This window comes from Tamandua tetradactyla, chromosome 2, assembly GCF_023851605.1.
Source record: "Tamandua tetradactyla isolate mTamTet1 chromosome 2, mTamTet1.pri, whole genome shotgun sequence".
Classification (NCBI taxonomy): Eukaryota; Metazoa; Chordata; class Mammalia; order Pilosa; family Myrmecophagidae; genus Tamandua; species Tamandua tetradactyla.
Window position 1 is genome coordinate 210801559 of NC_135328.1, and position 19519 is coordinate 210821077.

Here is a 19519-nt window from a genome sequence, read left to right on the forward strand (position 1 = left end):
CCATAGGACCTGAGCTTGGCAACACTTTCCCAGCTGTTGGTTTGAGCTATTGTAAGAGCCCAAGTTGACTACAATGGCACAGCTTTCGAAGTAATTCAGACATTTTACAGACTTTGTCACCAGCCCCCTCCCCATCCTGGGGTCAGATTAGATCCGAAACCCTGAGAATGGGCCCAGAATTTAGATTCTGTGGGGTCAATGTTCAACAGAGGGCATCGTGGCTTTGCCAACCTTAGGCTCTGTGGCCTTGCATCTCTATGCCTCAGTTTGCTCATCTGTAAAATGAGGGTAATTATGTTTGTCTCATGGACCAAAAGAGTTAGGACTAGAAGAGTTAAAGAAGGTGAAACCTCTAGCACAGGGTCTCGGCCGCATTCCAAGTTCCATAAATGCTAGTTCTGGTACCCATTGTTGTTTCAACCAAAGGTGGCATGGAATAGTGGAAAGGGACTTGGTCAGGTATTCTCTGGGGTGACACTGGACGCTGCTTCTCTGCACCTCATTTTCCCCAGCTTTAAGGCAGTGAAGATGTCCACCTTACATTGGTGTTATGGTTAAATAAAATCACGTCCCTAAAGGTGATAGGCCCCAGGGGGTAGGTGGTGTCAGATCTGGTGTTTTATGGGTGAGGGGAACTGGTTCAGGGAGGTCAGCGTCAGCCCCTGGCCGCACAGGATGTCATAGTTGGAAATGTCCTTAAAGGTCACTTCACTAGGGCTCTGACCCCGGAGTCCACAGACCCCACAAAGTTCCGTGGGTGGACCCGAGGGTCCCAGAATGCAAAACTGGGAAGTTCTGTATATTTGTCCTGGAGAAAGTGTCAAAAGCATTTATTAAAGCCTCAAAGGGGCCATGGACCCACAAAGCTTAAGAACCGCTGTCCTAATTTAGCCCCTTTCACTTTACAGGTGGGGAAACTGAGTCCCAGACAGGCCGAGGCCCCATGGCACGTTAGAGACAGTCTGGATTTATTCAGGGAATGGAACTCGCAAGGCCCCACCTTCTCCAGGAAGCCTTGGGGGCAGCATTGGGGCTCCCTGATCCTTGGAAACAGACCTACTTACAGCCCCCATAACTTTTCCAAACCCGCTCACAACTGGCTGCTCATTTGAATCTACTCCATTTGAGACACCATAGAACCTGGTTTCCTGGAGGCTCTCAGGGTCAACCATGTTTGGGGACAGTGGCCCGGGCTCTGCATTTTTGAGTGGTGAAATAGGCAGCCACACCCTGTTCAATGCACACAGGTGGCATTTACTGACCTGCTGGGTGCAGGGCAAGGGGCCTGGGGGGGTTTCTAGGTGGGTGACTGAGGATGGAGAGGCTTTTTGAGGATTTGGAAGGAAGAGCTGGTAAGTTATGTGATAAGTGTGGAACCCTTGGGAGGGAAGCCTGTCAGGTGTGTGCGTGTGTGCGTGTGTGTGTGTGTGTGTGTGTGTGCAGGCTGACGTCTTGTTGCTCCCCTCCCCCTGTCCCCCGTCACTCCTCCCCCCCCCCCCCCCCCCCGTGGCACAGGGCAGGGTGCTGACCTGCTGACAAGGTGTGGCTGCCTGCTGTGCTGGCTCTGGGTTGCTACCTAAGTTTCGGGGCTGGTCTTGTCTCTCTCTTCCCTGCCGTGCTGCAGTCACACTGAGGGCTCATCTCAGGACATACAGGTTTGGTTTTCTTGCTTCCAAACCCACCCCCACCCTCTCTCTCTTTTTTAGATCCACAAAGCTGGTTCTGCAAATAATAGCACACACCACCAGGTTTGATTAATTAACTGCACAAAAATGATGGGGAAACCAGTGAAGGAGATAATTATGCAAAACAAAAAGCGTCAGATTTACAAAGCTAGTTCCCCACCCCCACACTCTGAAGACTTGGTGGTGGTGGTGGGGGGTTCTTTCCCAATTCCCTGGTAAATGAGCACCCCCTATACCTCAGGAATCACAAAAGGTCCGGAGAGAGGCAGGCAGGAGGTGGGGCTGGGGTGGGGCTTGGGGGTCAGGGCAGCCTCGTTCGGGGGTCACACCCCAGGGGCCGGACCTCCTGGCCATCCCCAGGTGCTGCTTGCTGAGCGAAGCCCCCACCCCGCCGCTTCCTCTTGTGGGAGAGGTTTCCACCATCCCTTTCGTGCCCATGTCATCTTTCCTGCCCCCTTCTGTTCCCTGCTGCTTTGAGCTCCCCTTCCTTGCTCTGGAACGGTGGGAGCCAAGGTGCGAGGTGGGAGGAGGTGGAGCAGGCATTCTGGTTCAGTTCTCAGATGGCCACCGGGGTGGAAGAGTCCTGGGGGTGCCCACGGCCCCCTGGCCATGCCGGGCCCTCCTTGTTTCCGGTGCCCATCTCCCTGCGTGCAAGGCTGGCCCAGAGCGGGCTGGGAGGGGGGCTGGGCCAGCGGCTTCGTGGGACCATCCTCGTTGCCCCCCCCCCCCCCCACGCCGCACCTGTATGCTGCAGAGGCCTCGGGTGGGCTTCCGCCCGCTCCCCCCGCCCCCGCGGGGGCCCGGCCGCGGATGGGGTGCCCGCGCTGGCTCACCTCCCGCCTGCCTCGGCCTCACGGTAGTCCTCGATGGCTAGCCGCAGCTTGCGCCGGTGCAGGGAGCTGCACACGCCCAGGCCCAACTCCAGGTCCTCGTCACTCAGGCTCAGCAGCACCTGCACCCGGAGCGGGTGGCGGCGGGAGGAGTGGGGTGGGCCAGAGAGTCCTCGGGGGGCATCTCTGCAATGCCCGTAGGGGCCCCTGCCCCGTGAGGTGGGTGTAATCCCCGCCCAGGCCCAAAGAACCCTCCAGTAGAACCCTGCCTCCCTTCAGCTGGGTAAACGGAGGTGGTTCCCATTTTAAAGATAAGAAAGCTGAGGCTCAGGAGGGCTAAGTGGCCACTGGAGGCCGAGCCCCAGGTCGGACGGTGGCGGTGGTGGCGGACTGGGGGAGCAGGTCAGCCCCCAGGGTGGCAAACCTCTCGCGGAGCGCGTTTCCGGCGGCAGGGAGGGGGCGGGGAGCTGCAGGGACCTCACCTTTCCGCTCTTGACGTTCTCCGCACAGGCCTTGACGTACATGGGCATGGCCATGACCACCTCCAGCCAGGCCTGGACGGTTCCCGCCTTCCAGTGGGACATGGGCGTGGTCCTGACCAGCTCCACCTGCTGCAGCCGGTCCGTCTGCTCCTCGCCCTCCGACAGGCTGAGGCTGTGCCGCGTGGGGCTGCACTGACTGTCCGAGTCTGCAACACACAGGCCCGCGGCCGTGCTAGGGCAGGGAAGGGGCCCGGGCGGCCCATTCCCCCCGGGGGGTGGAGGAGGGGGACAGGGAGCCCTGCCAATGCATTTCTTCTTTCCCAAATCAACATGACTTCGATTCATTTTGTTTTGCGCCCCTCCCCCATTTGTAGTCCATTGCTCCTTAAAAAAAAAAAAAGCAAGCTTAATCTGGAAAGGAATACAGATGAATCAGAAAGTGAAATCACCCCCAATCCCACACCCCTCAGAGAGAGCAGCTGTTCGTATTTAGTTAAATAGTCTTCGAGATACACAAACACCCACTCTTACAGACGCACACAGCCCCACGCACTTAGACAACGCAGTCTGTTTTTGTTTTTTCTTTTGGCACGGGCAGGCACCGGCACCGAACCCGGGTCTCCACACGGCAGGCGAGAACTCTGCCACCGAGCCACCGTGGCTCGCCCAATGCGGTTGTTTTGTAATCGCTTTTTCCATTTGTAACATAGAGGGCCTCTTCCCACCTCGATTAATAGACATCTGCAGTGTCTTTTGACTGCATGGGATTCCCTGGAGTGGCTGCTCCATTGTTTATTTCACTTGCCTCCTTCCAGTGGGCGCAGGGTGGGGGGTGTTTCCACCTTCTCACCTTGTAAAGGAGTTGGCGGCACTTGTCTTTTGGGAAACCGATTTGATTTGTTTTCTGGAGATAAACGGAGCCCCAGCTTTATCGCTTTCCACACTCAAGCCTTTTCCGGAGTGGCCCTCACAGACAAAACACACACACACACAAAGACCAAAAGAACGCAACACAACACATCTCTCCACCACATGTGAGCCTATTCTTCCGTCAGTGACCACTGCTGGCACACCAGAAAAAAATACTGTTCAGGTGACATAGCACTAATCCTAGAAGGGAAAAGAATATCTCTCTCTAAAACAGCATCCACACAACAGAAACCAGCAAACTCAGCACCACGGGGAAGGGCATTTTAAAACACAAGATTGAAATGGAAAAAAAAAACAACCCACTACTATCTCCCAGAATTAAAAAAAATAATAATAATACCTTTAAAAGACAACAAAAAGAACCCCATAAGCCTGATTAGAAACAACCCTACTGAAATCGTATATTAGAGAATCCTCGTGATGGTGTAAAAGCACTCACCCAGCACAGAAACAGGGCACACAGTTAAAACAACTGGTGTGAAGTACATTTAAATGTTCATGGTTACTGAGTTTGGGTGCTGGGAAGAAGCAGTTTATTTTCCCCTTGGTCGATCTTTGTGTATTACTAAATTTCCTTAATAAACATTTATATGCTTATAATGGAAAAGATTACAAAATAGGAAGCAGCATTATAGTTATTGATGAGAGGTCATTTGAATGAATCATGGACTATTCACATATTGGAATATATGCCATTCATAAAACATCTGTCAGGAGGAGAATATTTTTTGACATGTGAAAATGTTCACAATCTATTGTCAAGTGAGAAAAAGGGAGTAAAAAAAGGGTAGATGCCATATAATCCCAACTGTATTAAAATATCTATAATACTAGATGGATAAATGTTAAGTCTCCCTTTGGCACCCATGGCCACAGCGCCTGGAAGACGCCTCCCCGGCTCCAGCAACACGCCAGGCAGCTGGCCTCACTCTGGGTCGGCATGTCTCGTGCCTCAGTTTCCACCTCTGAAAGCCGGGGTAACACCTCTCCCTGCTGCCTGCCTTCTCCCCTGGCTGCAGTGGGGACTCTGTGGAGGGTCTGGCCTCACTGGGAGTGGGGGTGGAGGTTGGAGATTGCTGCCTATATTGTTTTATTTCTCTCTCTGGGTGGGTTGAAGGCCACCTTTACCCTTGGGGAAACAGCAGACGGGCACAGAGCTCTGTGCAGGTCGCCAGCCTGACCACACATGTTATCTCAGCACCAGGGAGGACAGAAACACAGCAGCAGCTGCCCACCCCATGCCCCGACCTGGGGGGTCCGAGTTCTGCCTGGTGAGGGCGCTGCTCTCCCAGGATGGGTTTGGCTTGCAGGAAAGCCTTTCTGGTCGGGTCCAGGACTTCTAGTCCCACAGAAGTTGACCACCTGCCCCAAAGAAGTTGACCACCTGCCCACCTGTCTGGGTGGAAGAGAGTAGAGATGGCCCCAGAGGCCTCCAGCCTGAGTGGGTGTCCCTCTGTCTTATTCCTACCTCTCTTACAAGCATCTAGGAAGTGACATCTGGCTGAGTCTGGCTACCCATGTTGTCCATTTGGACCAGGCCTATGAGAAGAGGTCGGGCCTTGGAGTTGGACAGTGGTTGGCTCTGGACACATTTCTTTATCACTCAAGGCCTCGATTTCCCCATCTGTAAAATGGGTATTAGATGTTATGCATGACAGCCCCAAAGTGGAAACAACTGGAGGAGCCATCAACAGATGAATGGATAAACAAAAACTGCCATATCTGCGCAATGGAATATTACTCAGCCATGAAAAGGAATGAAGCTCTGATACACGCTACAACTTGGATGAAACTTGAAAACATTATGTGAATGAAATAAACCAGACACGTAGGACAAATATTCTGTGATTCCATTTATATGAAATGTCTAAAATAGGCAAAAAGAATAGAAGTTACCAGGGGCTGGGGGGAGGGGAGAGTTATTGCTTAATGAGTACAGAGTTCCCGTTTGGGGAGGTGACATATTTTAAAAAGAGATAGTGATGATTGTACAACATGGTCGTGTCATTAATGCTGCTGAATTGTGCATTTAAAAATGGTTAAAATGGCAAATTTTATGTGTATTATACCACAATAAAAAAAGAGAAAATTCTCTGAACTACATTTTAGAAAGTAAAAAGAAACAGGTAAAATTACTTTTAATAATGTATTTTTGTTCAACCCAATATATCAAAATATTTCCATGCCAGCATGCAATCAATACTAAAATAATCATTAATGAGCTAACAGAAAGAATATAAGACTAATATCTACCTGCTAGGTTGATGTGACTATCCCGAAACTGGTCCATAGCATTTAAGGTGATGATTGGTCAAGGGTGGCTGCTCTTGGGAATAAGACACCCTCCCCTGGGGCTTGGCCATTTTTTGTGGCCACACCTAGAATTCCAAGGTTGCTTCCAGTAGCAGTACTTTCCTCTTGAGTTCTTGTGCTTTCTGCTCAGCCGGACAACCTGGGCCTCTCATTGTCTAGCCCAGGTGCCAGGACTGGACTCTGGCCTGCTCCAGGGGGTCTGTGCCAAGGCATGAGGGCTGGGGGTGGGTTTGCAATGTGAGGCTCTGGCTCCCCAAATAAGGGAGATGTGGGGCCATAGGAAGTGGGAAGCAGAAGTCAGAGAGTGAGCGAGCTAGAAAGAAGGGAGAAAAGAGACTCCAAGAGAAAGCCTTCAGGAGAGAAACAGTGTCGCCTAAGGCAGACAACAAAAACACAAAGATAAACAAGAAGAAGGAATGAAAGAGGAAGGGAGGGAGACAGCGTTGGGGGGGGGGTGGAGACGGAACGACAGGTAAGTGAACAGACAGACCAAGGAAAAAGGCAAGCTTCAGCAGTGTGCAACGTGTGCTTTCCTGAGCGCAGGGCTTTTGTGAGGATGGGCAGGCTATTCTGTAGCTAACTGGCCTCGGGCCGGTGCTGGGGAGCTGGCTTTTTAATTGCTATTGTTTGTGGGGTGCAGGCTCCAGGAATCCACAGGCCAAGCCAGGTTCGTTTGAGCACTCACGCATGTTGGGCGTTCACCACCCCACTTCCTCCACCCCCAGCCCCCAGGACTGGATTCCAAGGAGATGAAGCAGTGGAAGGATTGGGGGGTGGGGTAGGAGCCCTCTTTGGGGTCATAAACTGTTCATGAAAGGCAATTTCCCAAATGCAGGCATCAGGGTGCCAGATTTCATGTCTGAGATTCCATCAATCCTGGCTTTTTATTTCCTCTCTTCTCTGCTCTGAAAGTGAGAATAAGTCATGTTTATAGCCAGGCTGCTCAGCGGAGAGATGGGGAGTCAGGGGCCGGCGGGGTCCTGGCCGGATCTGCGGAGGTGCCGCTGCGGGTTCTGGGAGTGTGAGCTCTGCATTCTCCCCCTACTGGGGCTGAGTTGTGCTGTAGATGGAATCACCGACCCCAACTAAAGCCACGCTCCAATCTTGAACTGTGTCTGGTGCTGGGTGGGAACCTATCAGTAAACAAGCCCCCTTGAAGATGTCATCAGTTAAGGTGTGGCCAAATGGAATCAGGGTGAGTGTTCATCCTGTTACTGGAGGCCTTAGAATGAGAGGAAATTTGGGAGAGGGGCCTGCAGGGGAGGCCAGAGGTTGGCGGAAACTGGAAGAGCAGACACAGGAGAGAGAGTGCCACGTGATGGTGGGTGGGGGCCGAGGTACAAGCCAGGGACCCCAAGGGGTGCAGTGAGCAGCACCAGAGCACTACAGGCTTCAGGGAAGAAGCATGGCCCTGCAACACCTTGGTCTCCGAAACCGTGAGCCAATAAATTCCTGTCGTCAAGCCAACGCATTGAGTGGCATGTGTCATAGCAGCTTTGGCAAATTGAGACAAACTGCATGCCCCCAAATGATCCATTCAAATCCCACTGCCCAGTCTCACGAGATAAGATCTCCAAAGATGGAATTAGTGAAGGGGAGGCCAAATTGGATTAGGGTGGGCCCTGTTCCCATATGATCAGTGTCCCTGAAAGAGGAAAATTGGGACACAGAGTCAGATGGCCCAGGGCAGAAGGTGAGCTGGTGATGGATGCAGGCAGGGACTGGAGGGATGTAGATAAGCCAAGGAACTCCACAGACTGGAAGAGGCAAAGAAGGCTTCTCCCTTAGGGACTGTGGAAGGAGTGCAGCAGCCAACACTGGATTCCGGACATCGGGCCTGCAGAACCGCGAGACTATACATTCCTGTTGTTTTAAGCCACCCAGTTTGTGGTACTTGGTTATGGCAGCCCTAGGAAACTAGGACACCCAAAATTCACCCCCCCCCCCCCCAGAATCTTAGTGGTATTCCCTGCAATGGGTCTAGAGAAGCAGTGGTATTAGCCTAGGGAAGAGGTTGGCGAAGTACAGCCCAGGAGCCAAAATCAGCCTTCTGCCTGGTTTTGTAAACACAATTTTATTGGAACAGCCATGCCCATTTCTTACACAATGTCTAAGGCCACTTTCACACCCCAGTGGCAGAGCTGAGCAGCTGCAAAGAGACTGTCGGGCCCACCAAGCCTAAAAGAGTCGCCATCTTATTCTTTACAGAGAAAGTTTGCTGACCCCTAGTCTCGTGGTTCCGAGGCTGGCCTTGGAATATGAGAGACCTGGGCTTGGAGCCCAGCTCTGCTGCTTGCCGGCCACACCATCTTGGGGAAGGGTTTAGATCTGGGCCTCAGCTTCCTCTTCAGTGAAGCAGATGATAAGAATGCCTAATCTCATGGGTCAGCGTGACGACTAAATGAAATGATGCTGGCGAAGCTTAGTGCCTGGCCCATGTGGATGTCCAATGACCAAGTGGGGGCCTCTGGGCTCTGCAGGCTCACACCTGTCCAGTGCGGCAGCTAGGGACCCCCTGTGGCTATGGAGCACCTGGAACGGGAGGTACTCTAAGTATAAAAAGTCATACTGGATTTTGAAGACTTCAAAAAGAAGGAACATAAGATATCTTAGTAAAGTTTTAATATTGATTACATGGCAAAATGATGCTGTTTTGGATGTATTTAGGCTAAATAACATACTATTAAAATTAATTTCATATACTTTGGATAGACTACGTGAGCATGAAGATATCTCAATAAAAATATATTAAAAATTAATTCCATCTGCCCTTTTTACTTTTTAATGTGACTAATAGAAAATCCCCAAAGTTATGTATGTAAAGTGCATTATATTCTATTGGACAGCACTAGTCTAAATGGAAGATTGATTTTTTTGTTTCTTTGTTCCCTTCTCCCCACCCCCATCCCCCTTGCTGGTTTGGAAGTTAAGTCCTCTATTGCTATACTTTTAGTGCACTGGTTCTCAAAGTGTGTTCTTGGGACCAGTGGTATCAGCAGTACCTGGGAACTTTGGAAATGCAAATTCTAGGGTCCACTCCAGACCCCCTGCATCAGAAAGTCTGGGGGTGGGGGTCCAACACTCAGCTTGTTTTAACAAGCTCTCCAGGGGATTCTGATGCACCCTGAAGTTCTAAAACCTCTCCTCTAATGGTTACCCTTGACAACTTCCTACGTGTATTTAAATTAATGAAACCCAAGATTGATCAATACACTAATGGCTCTCCTGAATAAGAAGAGGTATTCAAAACAAATTTATTCTGATTACTCTCCCTGTCCCACCTGCTACCACTAGTCCTGTGTTTTAGTTCTGCCCTTTTTTAGAACATCACAATTTAGACATCATCATCATCTCATACTGATAACGTTTTCTTAAAATAATTCACCTACATGTGTACCAATTACTTTTTCATCATTTCTGCTTGTATCTAAGACCTTCCTTCTGGGGTAATTTTCCTGAAGAACATGATTTAAAAGTTCCTTTGATTAAAAGCATTTTGGTGGTAAGCTCTTTCAACTTTTTCTTAACGAAAAGTGTCTCTATTTCACCCTTGTTCTTAAAAAGAGCTCTGCCAGGGACACAGTTAGGTTGACAGCTATTTTCTTTTAGCCCATTTAGACATTGCCCCACCATCTTCTGTGTTCCTTTTTGTTGAGATGTTAGCTGTCAGTCTGATTGTTGTTCTTTTGTTAGCTACCTTTCTCTTTGTCTTTGGTGTTCTGCAGTCTCACTAAGACATGGCTAGATGTGGATTTCTATTTATTCTGCTCGACATAAACTGTGCTTCTTGTACTATGGGTTCCATTTTGGAAAACTCTCATTTTTCCTCTGTTAAAATATTACCTCTTTCCATTCCCTTTGTTCTCTCCTTCTTTCATTCTGATTGGACATGAGTTGGACTTTCTAATTCCATCCTCCTTATCTTCTATCCTAGAGATGTATAATAGAACTTTTTGTGAGGATGGAAATATTGCATAACCCTCACTGTCCAAAACGGCAGCCACCAGCCACATGTGGCTATGAGGACGTGAAATTGTGGCTAGTGTGACTGAGGAACTGAAGTTTTAACTTAATGAAATTTCAATTAATTCAAATGTAAACCTATATAGGCTCATATGGCTGGTGACTATTGTATTGGATCAAGCAACTCTAATCTCTCCTGTGTATGTTTCATCTCCCCGTCTCTCCACATTGCCTTCTGGGTAATTTCTTTACATCTAATTTCCAATATGTTAATTCTCTCTTTAGCTATTTGGTCTGCTCTTTAATCCATTCTTTGACTTAATAATGCCTACAATTATACATATATATTTTAATAAAAGGTCAGTTTGTTTCTTTTTCAAGTTTGGGTGGCCTTTTTGGGTAGTCTCTTGTTGCTCATGTTTGTGACTCTATCTTATATTTCTTCAAGTATTCATACAGATTATTTTGGTTTTGGTATCTGGTAATTATTACATCTGAAAAGACGTTGGAGGGTCTAAATTTCTAGTGGTGTCTGCTGACTCTCACTCACGGTGAATTTATAGTCGATATTAATTTATGGGACCCTCTTGGGTCTAAATAGCTGACCTTCCCTCCAAAGAGGCTTCACATTTGCACCTTCTGTGAAGAAGGAAGAGGGTCTGGGGCTGATACCCGGGACTGGGTCCACTGCCTTCCCCTTAGGGAGGTCCTGGCTGAATGAGTCTCAGCTCAAGGCTTAATCTCCTGTCTTCAGTCCTGTTATCAGCATCTGTCCCTGAGGCCACCCCAACTTTTGCCTGTGGTCATCCCTCCCTGGTCTTGTTCTGGTTTTAGCTTAAGCTTTTTGTTTTGGGATGGGGGAAACTTGGGGATTTCTCTTACTTTTTGTGAACCACATAGTACTTTTAGAAGTGTGTTGTACTCAAGATTTAGTTGTTTTGTAGAGGGAGGTCCTGCAGAGAACGTCGCTGTCGGTGTGCTGGGGGTGGTAGTCCTCTCGCTGTGTGCACCGTCCACGCAGCAGGCTTCACACGCTGCTGGGTGGCCAGCCCCTGGGTCTGTCCATCTACCCTGCCACAAAGTGAGTCCCTTCGGTCAGCAGCAAGTCTTTCCATCTCTGTACTATCCGGGCTGGGTACACAGTAGGGCAATACCATTTCCTTCTCCCTTCTCTCCAGCTCAGCACCTTCCTGCTCTACTCATTTTTGTTTCAAATGAAGGTGAGGTCTCTTGGATATTCCCATGGGGATGCCTCAGTTTCTCTTGCTCTCTTCCAAGGATCAAGGAGCAAAGCATGAACAGATTTCATTGATAAGAAGTGAGACATGGAGAGGTGAACTGATGTTTCCAGCAAATTAGCGTGGAAGCTGAGTCTCAACCCCAAGTTTCCCGGCTCCTGGGATAGAAGAACCTATTCAAGCGACCCTTCTCCTTGGTCTCGTGTACTTATGCTTTGTTATAGGAGCAAGTTGGCCAGGATTGCTGAAACTGGCCAGAGACTGGATGGCAAACGGGGTGTGAGGAGCTGCTCTCTACCACTGGGAAATTGCTACTGACCCTGCCGAGCTGGGGACCTAGAAGCTCAGTCATGAGTCATGGTGAGAGACAGGCACACAGAGAGCCACAGAGACAGACCGAACAACCAGGACACTGACACTGTAGGACACAGAGACCTGCGATGGCGAAAGGCAGGGTTCCAGTGGGAACATGGGTGTCCACAGTTCCTAACTTGGGGCTCTGTTCTGTCTTTTAGGATGACTTACCAAACACCGCGGTGCCCGGGTACTACTTCTACGATCAGGAACACTCCACCTGACTCCCACAGTCTGGGGACTGTGAAGGGACTGCCGGCCTGGGAGGGCACACGGGCAGGGGTGGTGAACTTTGGCAGAGGCCAGCTCCGGGCTGAGAGGACAGAGGCCAGGACCTGGACTCCCTGTCAGCCTGACTCCCCTCCCCCTCCCCTGCCCCTCCCCCTCCCCTGCCATCCTGACTCCCTCCGCCATCTCCCGTCTGCTGCACCTGGAAGTCGAAGGCACTCCTGGGCTGCCTTCAGGGCTCGGTTTAAGTGTTGCCTCTCACTTCACAAACACACAGCCACCAACCCACACGCACATGCGCACGCGTGTGCCTAGCCTGCACAGCGCTTCTCACAGGTGAAATTAACGAACAAAGCTGCGTGTCCTCTGGTTAATGCTCATGTCCCCCACTCGACTATCCACTCCACGAGGGCAGGCCCTGGGCCTCTGCTCGCGAGGCATCTCCAGTGCCAGGAAGGGCCCAGGACCCGGGTGTGCTGGCAAATGGTCAATAGCCACGCTCAAGAAAAGAAAGCACTGATCTGTAGCATTTGCTGATTTCTGTGGCTGGTGTGAACACCCCCACGGGGCCAATTTCAAGTTTCCAACGAGATGTCACCAGGCATGGGGTGGGGAGAGAGAGATATGAGGAGTCCATGAGCCTGTGTGTGCCCCGAACTGAGCGAGCCTCTAAATCCTGGTTGGAAGGAGGAAGGAAGGAAGAGGCAGGGAGCAGCCTCCCTCTTCAGGCTCATCTCCCACCCGACCACCTCCTCCACACCGCCTTCCAGCCCCATCAAAGCCACCTGGGGGTCCCCAAATGCGCCACGGGCTCTCATTCCTCTTTCCCCCCCCACAGAGGGTTTCTCAACCTTGGTGCTATTGACACCTGGGGGCAGGTAATTCCCTGGGGTGGGGGTTGTCCTATTTAGCAGCATCTCTGGCCTCTCCCCACTAGGTGACAGGAGCAGCCCCCCACTCACAACAATCAAAAATGTCTCCAGACATGGCTGAGTGCCCCCCTGGGGGCAACCCCCCTCCCCCCGCTTGCAAACCCCTGCACTTTGCCGCTTCCTCCACCCAAGAAGCCTTCTGCATTACCCACCCCTGCCGCTAGGTGGAACCCCTCCCCGAACTGTGGGCTGCACGCGCAGAGGTGGGGAATGCTCGCCTGCGGGCATGTCTCGCTGGCAAAGTTTTTCACCTGCTTTGGCATCGACAGTGCCCAAGTCTGTTCCCCGGGATTCCCACGGGTTAGATGGGTCCCTCATTCATCTTTGTATCCCCAGAGCTGGCCCTGGGAATCGGGCGTGTAAGGGCAGCCTCCAGCCACCCCTAGCTGAGCAAAGCCTCTTACAGGTGGACCAGCCTCCACCCCACCTGTGTGTGCCCTTACAGGTGGGGAGACTGGGGTTCTACATGCTAAGGCCCCTTTAATTCCAAACTTTCATCCTGGCCCCGGGACTCCTCACACCACCATGGGGAAGGGGAACACAATGATTTGCCTCTGCTTATGGCCGGAAAAGCCCAGAGAAGTTGATGGCTTTCCCAAGGTCACCCAGCAGGTGTTCCGCCTCCTGCTTTGTGAGCAGCGGCCCTAGGGGTGGAACCCTGAGTCCTGGGGAGACTGATTCCCCCCTTTCTCCCTGGGAAATGACCTCACTTCCTTGCCAGTCTTCCTTCCCTGTGTTCAGAGGGGACACAAGGAGCGCCCGCATCCCCCTCACCTGTTTTCCCCACCTCGACCCCAGACCACATTTCCCCCCAGCTAGAGGAGGCAGGGAGAAGGAGGAGGTGGCGCCGTGCCCTGGCAGCCCCCCTGAGCGTGCAGCGTGGCTGCCCCGAGGGACCCCCGCCCTCCCCATGGCACCAAGAGAGCCCTGCCCGCCCCCCCCCCCCCTGCTTCCCCCCACCCCCTCCCTGGGCTGGTCACTCTGGTCAAGTCTCCCCGCCCTTGGGAAGTGGCAGGAGAGCCCCTGTCAGCACTCAGGGAGCCAAAAGCTGAATTCTCACTTTTTAAACCCTGCATTTTAATATGAAAAAGTGACCTCTTATGGCCTGGTAATGGCCTGTGCATTGGATGTAGGGGTTTTTCTGGAACCATCATCACGATGCCTACGAAAGATGTGCTGAAGGCGGGGGTGGGCGGGCTCAGACCACCGGGTTAACAGCATGAGGAGAAGGGTCCCGGGTGGGCCCCTGAGTAAGCAGCTGCTGGGGCTGAGGGTGCGCCGACTGCCGGCCCCGGAGGAGAGCAGAGGCAGCACCCCTGCCCCTCGACAGCCCCCCAGTACCCTAACCCCAGGGGCCCTGAGCTGGGAGCTGATGGCACCCCCATCCCAACATGTCCTAAAAAATGCACTAAACTGTGAAACAGAAAAGTCCGATGGAATTCTACTTTTACTTAATGACAACTACTTTATGCTTTAAAAAATATATATTAAATACTTTCCTCTCCCCTCATATTCAGTGCTGCTGCCTTGCGAAGGTTGACCGTGTGTGGCCGTGTCTGGGGACAGTTGAGCACAACTGTCCCCACCGACACACACACTGGGGGCCCCCTGCCAGTCACCGCTTCCCACCAGTCCCTCCTCCCACACCCTGAGAATTTCCTAAAGGACAAGAAATTGATTTCCTGGGGTTGGCAAGGCTCCAGCCATGCACTGCACCCATTTCTTGGCAAGTGTTTCCCAATTGCATGGGCTTAGAAGGAGGAGGCTTGAAAGGAGGTCTGCAGAGGGCAAACCCAGGTATCCGATGGTGACTACATTATGCTTTTTATAAATATATTAAAAAAACCTTTCCTCTTTCTTCCTTGCTAACCTACTCTATTGCCAACTGGTGCCTACCATTTGGGAAGTCCCTCTTTTAGTCTAACCTGCAACCTCAGCCTGTCTTCCCCCTTTATTGCTGGCAGCAGAGAGGTATTCTGGCCGGTTGCTTCCTGTATCTATTTCTCTTTACTGACACGTAAACTTCAACCAGAGGGTGAACCTGAAAACTGGATCCCGTGAGGAGTTAGAGGGCATCTTTAAGCAGAGGCCATGCGGGGAGAATGATTCTTCCCTACGTGCCCATGGAGAGATGGTGCCAGTTTGCATCTGTCCAGATCCGAGAAGCAAAGTAGGGGGGTGGGCAGCTGTGGGCCCAATGGCCCTTCTGAGTCGCAGCTCCCTAACCGGATTTTCACAGGATTGCCTCTTCCCTTCACTGAGCCCCAGCTCCTTCCTGCACCTCCAGCCATCTCAGGTTCTTTCTGGCTTAGCTCAGCCTCCTCCCGCCAGCCATGTGGGCTCTGGACCCTTTGCGGTCAGGGTGAGTCCTTGTCCATTTGTTCACTGGGACCTGGGAACGCTCCTCCGCCCCTTCCCGCCCCGAGTCAGATCCTCAAACCCTCCCCTGTCTCCTGCCAGAGAGAGGTATTGGTGTGTGTGTGTGTGTGTGTGTGTGCATGTGTGTGCATGCGCGCGTGTGGCCATTGATAGGATTCATTCATCGAACAGTGAATGCAGACTGTCCAACTGGCTACCTCTCAAACAGCTCCTCAGCTGCCACCTGGAGATTTCCTAAGCCAGTTGTGAGTGACTTTTACCTAATTATTGCACCAAGGCTGATTTAGGGAAAACAAACATGTTTATGAGCAGCATTTGATTTCCTGCTAAAGGAAGGGAGCTTTGGTGACCCCCGTGGTTCGAATATTCTTACGACTTTAGCACTTACTTCATTGGATACAAAAATGTCAAGGAGAAAACTGGGTGCTCATTTTGGCTTATTTGAGCAGCTGCAAGGTGGATGCTGCCTTCGGATCATGCACCTTGGAACGTGGCCCCCCGTGGCCCCCGGCTGACAGCCAGGCTGCTCAACGTGGGCAGCACGTTCCTCCGGCCCATCAGTGGGGTTGGCCAGAGCCCTTGCATGAGGTAAAGTGTCCTGGGAACTGCCCTCCCCTACGGTGGGTAAATCTTCTCTCTCCCTTTCTCTATGACCTCCTTAATTGTGATGCTGATGCCATCTGGGAATTAGCGAACAAAACCTTATTCTAACTGTTCAAGGTTTCATCAGCTTCAGTTGCATCTGCATGGAAAGTGGCGTGGGGCAATAGTGTTTTAGACCACGGTTCTGATTCTTGTTCCACTGCTTCCTGGGTCTCTGGGCTATTCATGTCAACTCCCTGGGTCTCAGTTTCCTCTCTGTCAGGGTACACATGTCGTATAGTTTTGGTAAGGACGACATAAGATAAATTCATGTTACTTCATGTCTCTATGTACCGTCAGCCCTCGGCCCTGAGCTGGCACATAGAGGGTGTTCACCCAATGCTTGTTGAATGACTGAATGAGCGTATATAAAGGCCCAGCACACACCCAACACAGTAGGCATACAGTAAATGGCAGCAAGACATATCATACTACCCATTCCCAATTTTCATCTCCTCCTCTCCAGTGCAAAGGAGCAGCCTTTGTCCTTAGTCCTCAGCCTGACACTCTGTCTGTACCCCTGGGTCTCTGGGTTGCATCCACTCTCCTCACTGAGGCCCATGCATCCCCCTAGGACCGCTGCCAGAGTACAGACCCACTCTATTACAGGCTCAACAGCACCTTCCCCTGAACATGTCCTCTACCCTCATCTCTGAGTCCCACAGACCCTGGCGGAGCCCATGAGAAATGGCTGGGTCACCCGGCTGGGCCCTCGAGCTGCAGGCGGGCGGACCCAGGCCTGCTCTTCTGGTTGTAATGGGCTGTGGGGGGCTGGGGAGAGCAGAGAGCCCTGAGTGAAGATGCCTCCCCCCTGCCCCTGGGAGAACGTTGCTCTGGGTTCAGAAAGGAATGCTGCCCCCTGATGCCTGGCTGCCCAAGGAGAGAAGGGCAGGAGGGCCCTCAGGTGCTGAATTTTGGGGTACTCTGGCCAGCCAGGCCCCACGGGAGTCTACAATCAAAGGGGAAAACAAGGGCTGTCAAGGGCTGTTGGGGTTGCATGATCCCACGCTGGCACGGATTTGGGCCATGAATTTTTTTCCCCCTGGAAACAATGTTTTGGAATGGAAACAAAAGTTTAAAAAGTTATTTACCAATACTAAAGAATTGGGGGTACCACATGGACAGTCCATATTTCTGGTTTCTCTTGAAAGAAATCAAGATCTACGGGAACAGTGGGCTGGCAGCCTCGCTTAGGACACTTTACCTCACTTTACAGCAGGGGTCTTTCCCTGAGGTGGGGAGTATGCACTCTGGTCCTTCACCGCCCCCCTCGCTGACTCTCCCATCTTTCTGGCCCCCTGCTGGCCTCCGAGTTCGAGGAATAGTTGGAATGAGGCATGTGGACGCCCAGTGAGTGGCAGTGGGGTGCTTGCAAAAGGGGCCCTTGTCTTTCTTTATCAGCCCAAGGCACTTGGCAGTGCGGGGCTGCCAGAGAGGGTCAAAAAGAACAGATAATAAAAAGTCATTTCAGCTTGAACAGGCCTTCGCGGGCACGATGGCTAACGCTTGCCGGGTGCTTCCCAGGTTTACTGGTGAGAGTTTGTTGCATCCTCCCCGGGGGAGGGACGCAATGTTCACAGAGGCCCCGTCTTCCAGAGGAAGAAAGGGGAGCGTGGAAAAGCCAAGCAGCTGGGTACAGAGGGCACGGTCAGGACTCAGAGCCTCGCTCACTCGCCCATGCATCCGCTCACCTGAGTATCTTGCGTGATGGAAACCAGCTGCTGTGGCCTGCCAGACACTGAGATCCATCTGTTATTTCATCTTTGCAACAGCCCAGCGAGCTAGGGATTTTATCTCCACACTACAGACGGGGAAACCGAGGCTCAAAGGGACACTAGTTAAGTGTCTGGTTAAGGGTCACACAGCTAATAAGTGGTTATCTGGGTTTGAAGCCAGGTACATGGCTCCAAAACCTGGGTCTTTCCTCCTTGCCCTTCCCCGCAGCGAATGACTTTTGTCCTTTCTGCTGGCTCAGCTGTCGCTGAAGCTGAGTGCGTGTCTCCTGCACACACAAGGAGAGACGGCGGGAACTGGAAATTAAGTTGCACAGGTGAGCTGCCATCGGTGACACGCGCCTGTTATCTCTGACCTTCCATTTGTAGAGGCCCTCGAGTCCCCTCTGGCTTGCACAAGCTTCCGCCCCTGTCACCCCAGATCTGGCCCCTGCAGTGACAGCTGTCAGAGGTGGCCTCCTCCCCTTCCTGCCCCGCCTGCCCCTGACCACGGGCTCCACGCCACCCCAGAGACGTCAGCCTCCTAACGAGGGAGGACGCTGGCGTCGTGCAGGCATAGAGCCAATTTAGATGTGACTCTGGCACCGAGGGCCTGTCCCAGGGAAAGCAATTAGGCAGGCTCAGAGCTGCCGGGGGGTGACAGGACACCCTGGAAGGCAGGCGGGGATGAACCCACCCCAGCCCTCCACCCCCGACCCCGGGCCAATGGGCTTGGTCTCTCTATCTACAGCTGGGGCCTAGGACAGCAGTAAAACACTGCTGCCTGGGATGGGCACATCTCAGCCCATGTGCAGGGGGACTCCTGCCTTCTGCAGATGCTGCACATTGACTGATTTTCTGAGCAAACGGGGTGCTCAGGTGAAAGGTTGTGACCCTGCCTGCCACTGCACCTGGCTCACCTCTTCTTCAGGCATACTTTTCTTGATCACACAGGGGTCCCGTAGGAACCATCAGTTCTTTCTGGGGCTGAACAATGTCAGAAAAGGAGCATGCTTAAAGAGCTCCCAAAACCACAACCATAGAGCCTAAAGCACAGAATCTGAAACTAAAAGGAGCCCAGAGGTGTTGCCATCCAGATACTGCCCAGAGGATGTGCCACAGAAGTAGGTTAGAAGGCACGGATCTGTGGTCAGATGAGTTTGGGATATACCAGGTAGAAAGAGAGTGAAATTCTTTTGCTGCAGGATTTGTCAGAGGTTTGATAAGCTGATGCATTGAGTGAATCTCTAAGGGATGGAGGCACCGTGCGGGGTTCCCCAAACTTACTGACCCAGGGATTTTATGTAGTTTTTACTTTTAATTCCAGCTGACCCCTGTGGTCTGAGGCAGCTCGGGGTGCTGGCCTGGGGGTCAGGAACCCTGGGTTCTAGAACCAGCTCAACCGCTATGCCCCACCTGGCCATGGATAAGTCCCTCCCCATCTGCTATATGAGGGTGGGCTCGGCTCTGTAACCCTTGCTTCCTCTGGTCCTAAGTCTGAACTAATTTACTGAACTTACCAGGGCCTGAGTTTTCTCATTGGTACAAAGGGGTCTGAGCTGCCCACCCCACAGGGTCATTGAAAGGCTGAGATGATGTCATTGTCATCGTCGCCATCACCAACATCATGGCAAACACTTACTGCTTCCCGGGCTGAACCTTTCTCTTATATGTATGAACTCATAGACAGCTGCTGCCTGCCATAGGTATCTTACTATCCCTATTTTACAGGTAAGGAAACTGAGGCACAGAGAAGTGCCTTTCTGGCTTTTGGGTAACCGGTAGCCAGTGGCCGGACTGAGGTTTGCATCCAGGCAGTTTGCCCAGAGCT

General features: G+C 51.9%; 1 protein-coding gene across 4 annotated transcripts in view; it reads right to left on the minus strand.

Moving 5' to 3' along the window:
- Window positions 1-19519, minus strand: part of KAZN (kazrin, periplakin interacting protein) — a 1164933-nt gene that overhangs the window by 21649 nt on the left and 1123765 nt on the right. For all 4 annotated transcript variants that reach the window (XM_077151225.1, XM_077151228.1, XM_077151227.1 and 1 more), the window contains 2 exons: window positions 2998-3203; window positions 2519-2637 (listed from right to left, as the gene is read on the minus strand). In XM_077151225.1, the coding sequence (XP_077007340.1) occupies window positions 2519-2637; window positions 2998-3203 (325 nt within the window). The remainder of the gene's footprint in view (window positions 1-2518; window positions 2638-2997; window positions 3204-19519) is intronic.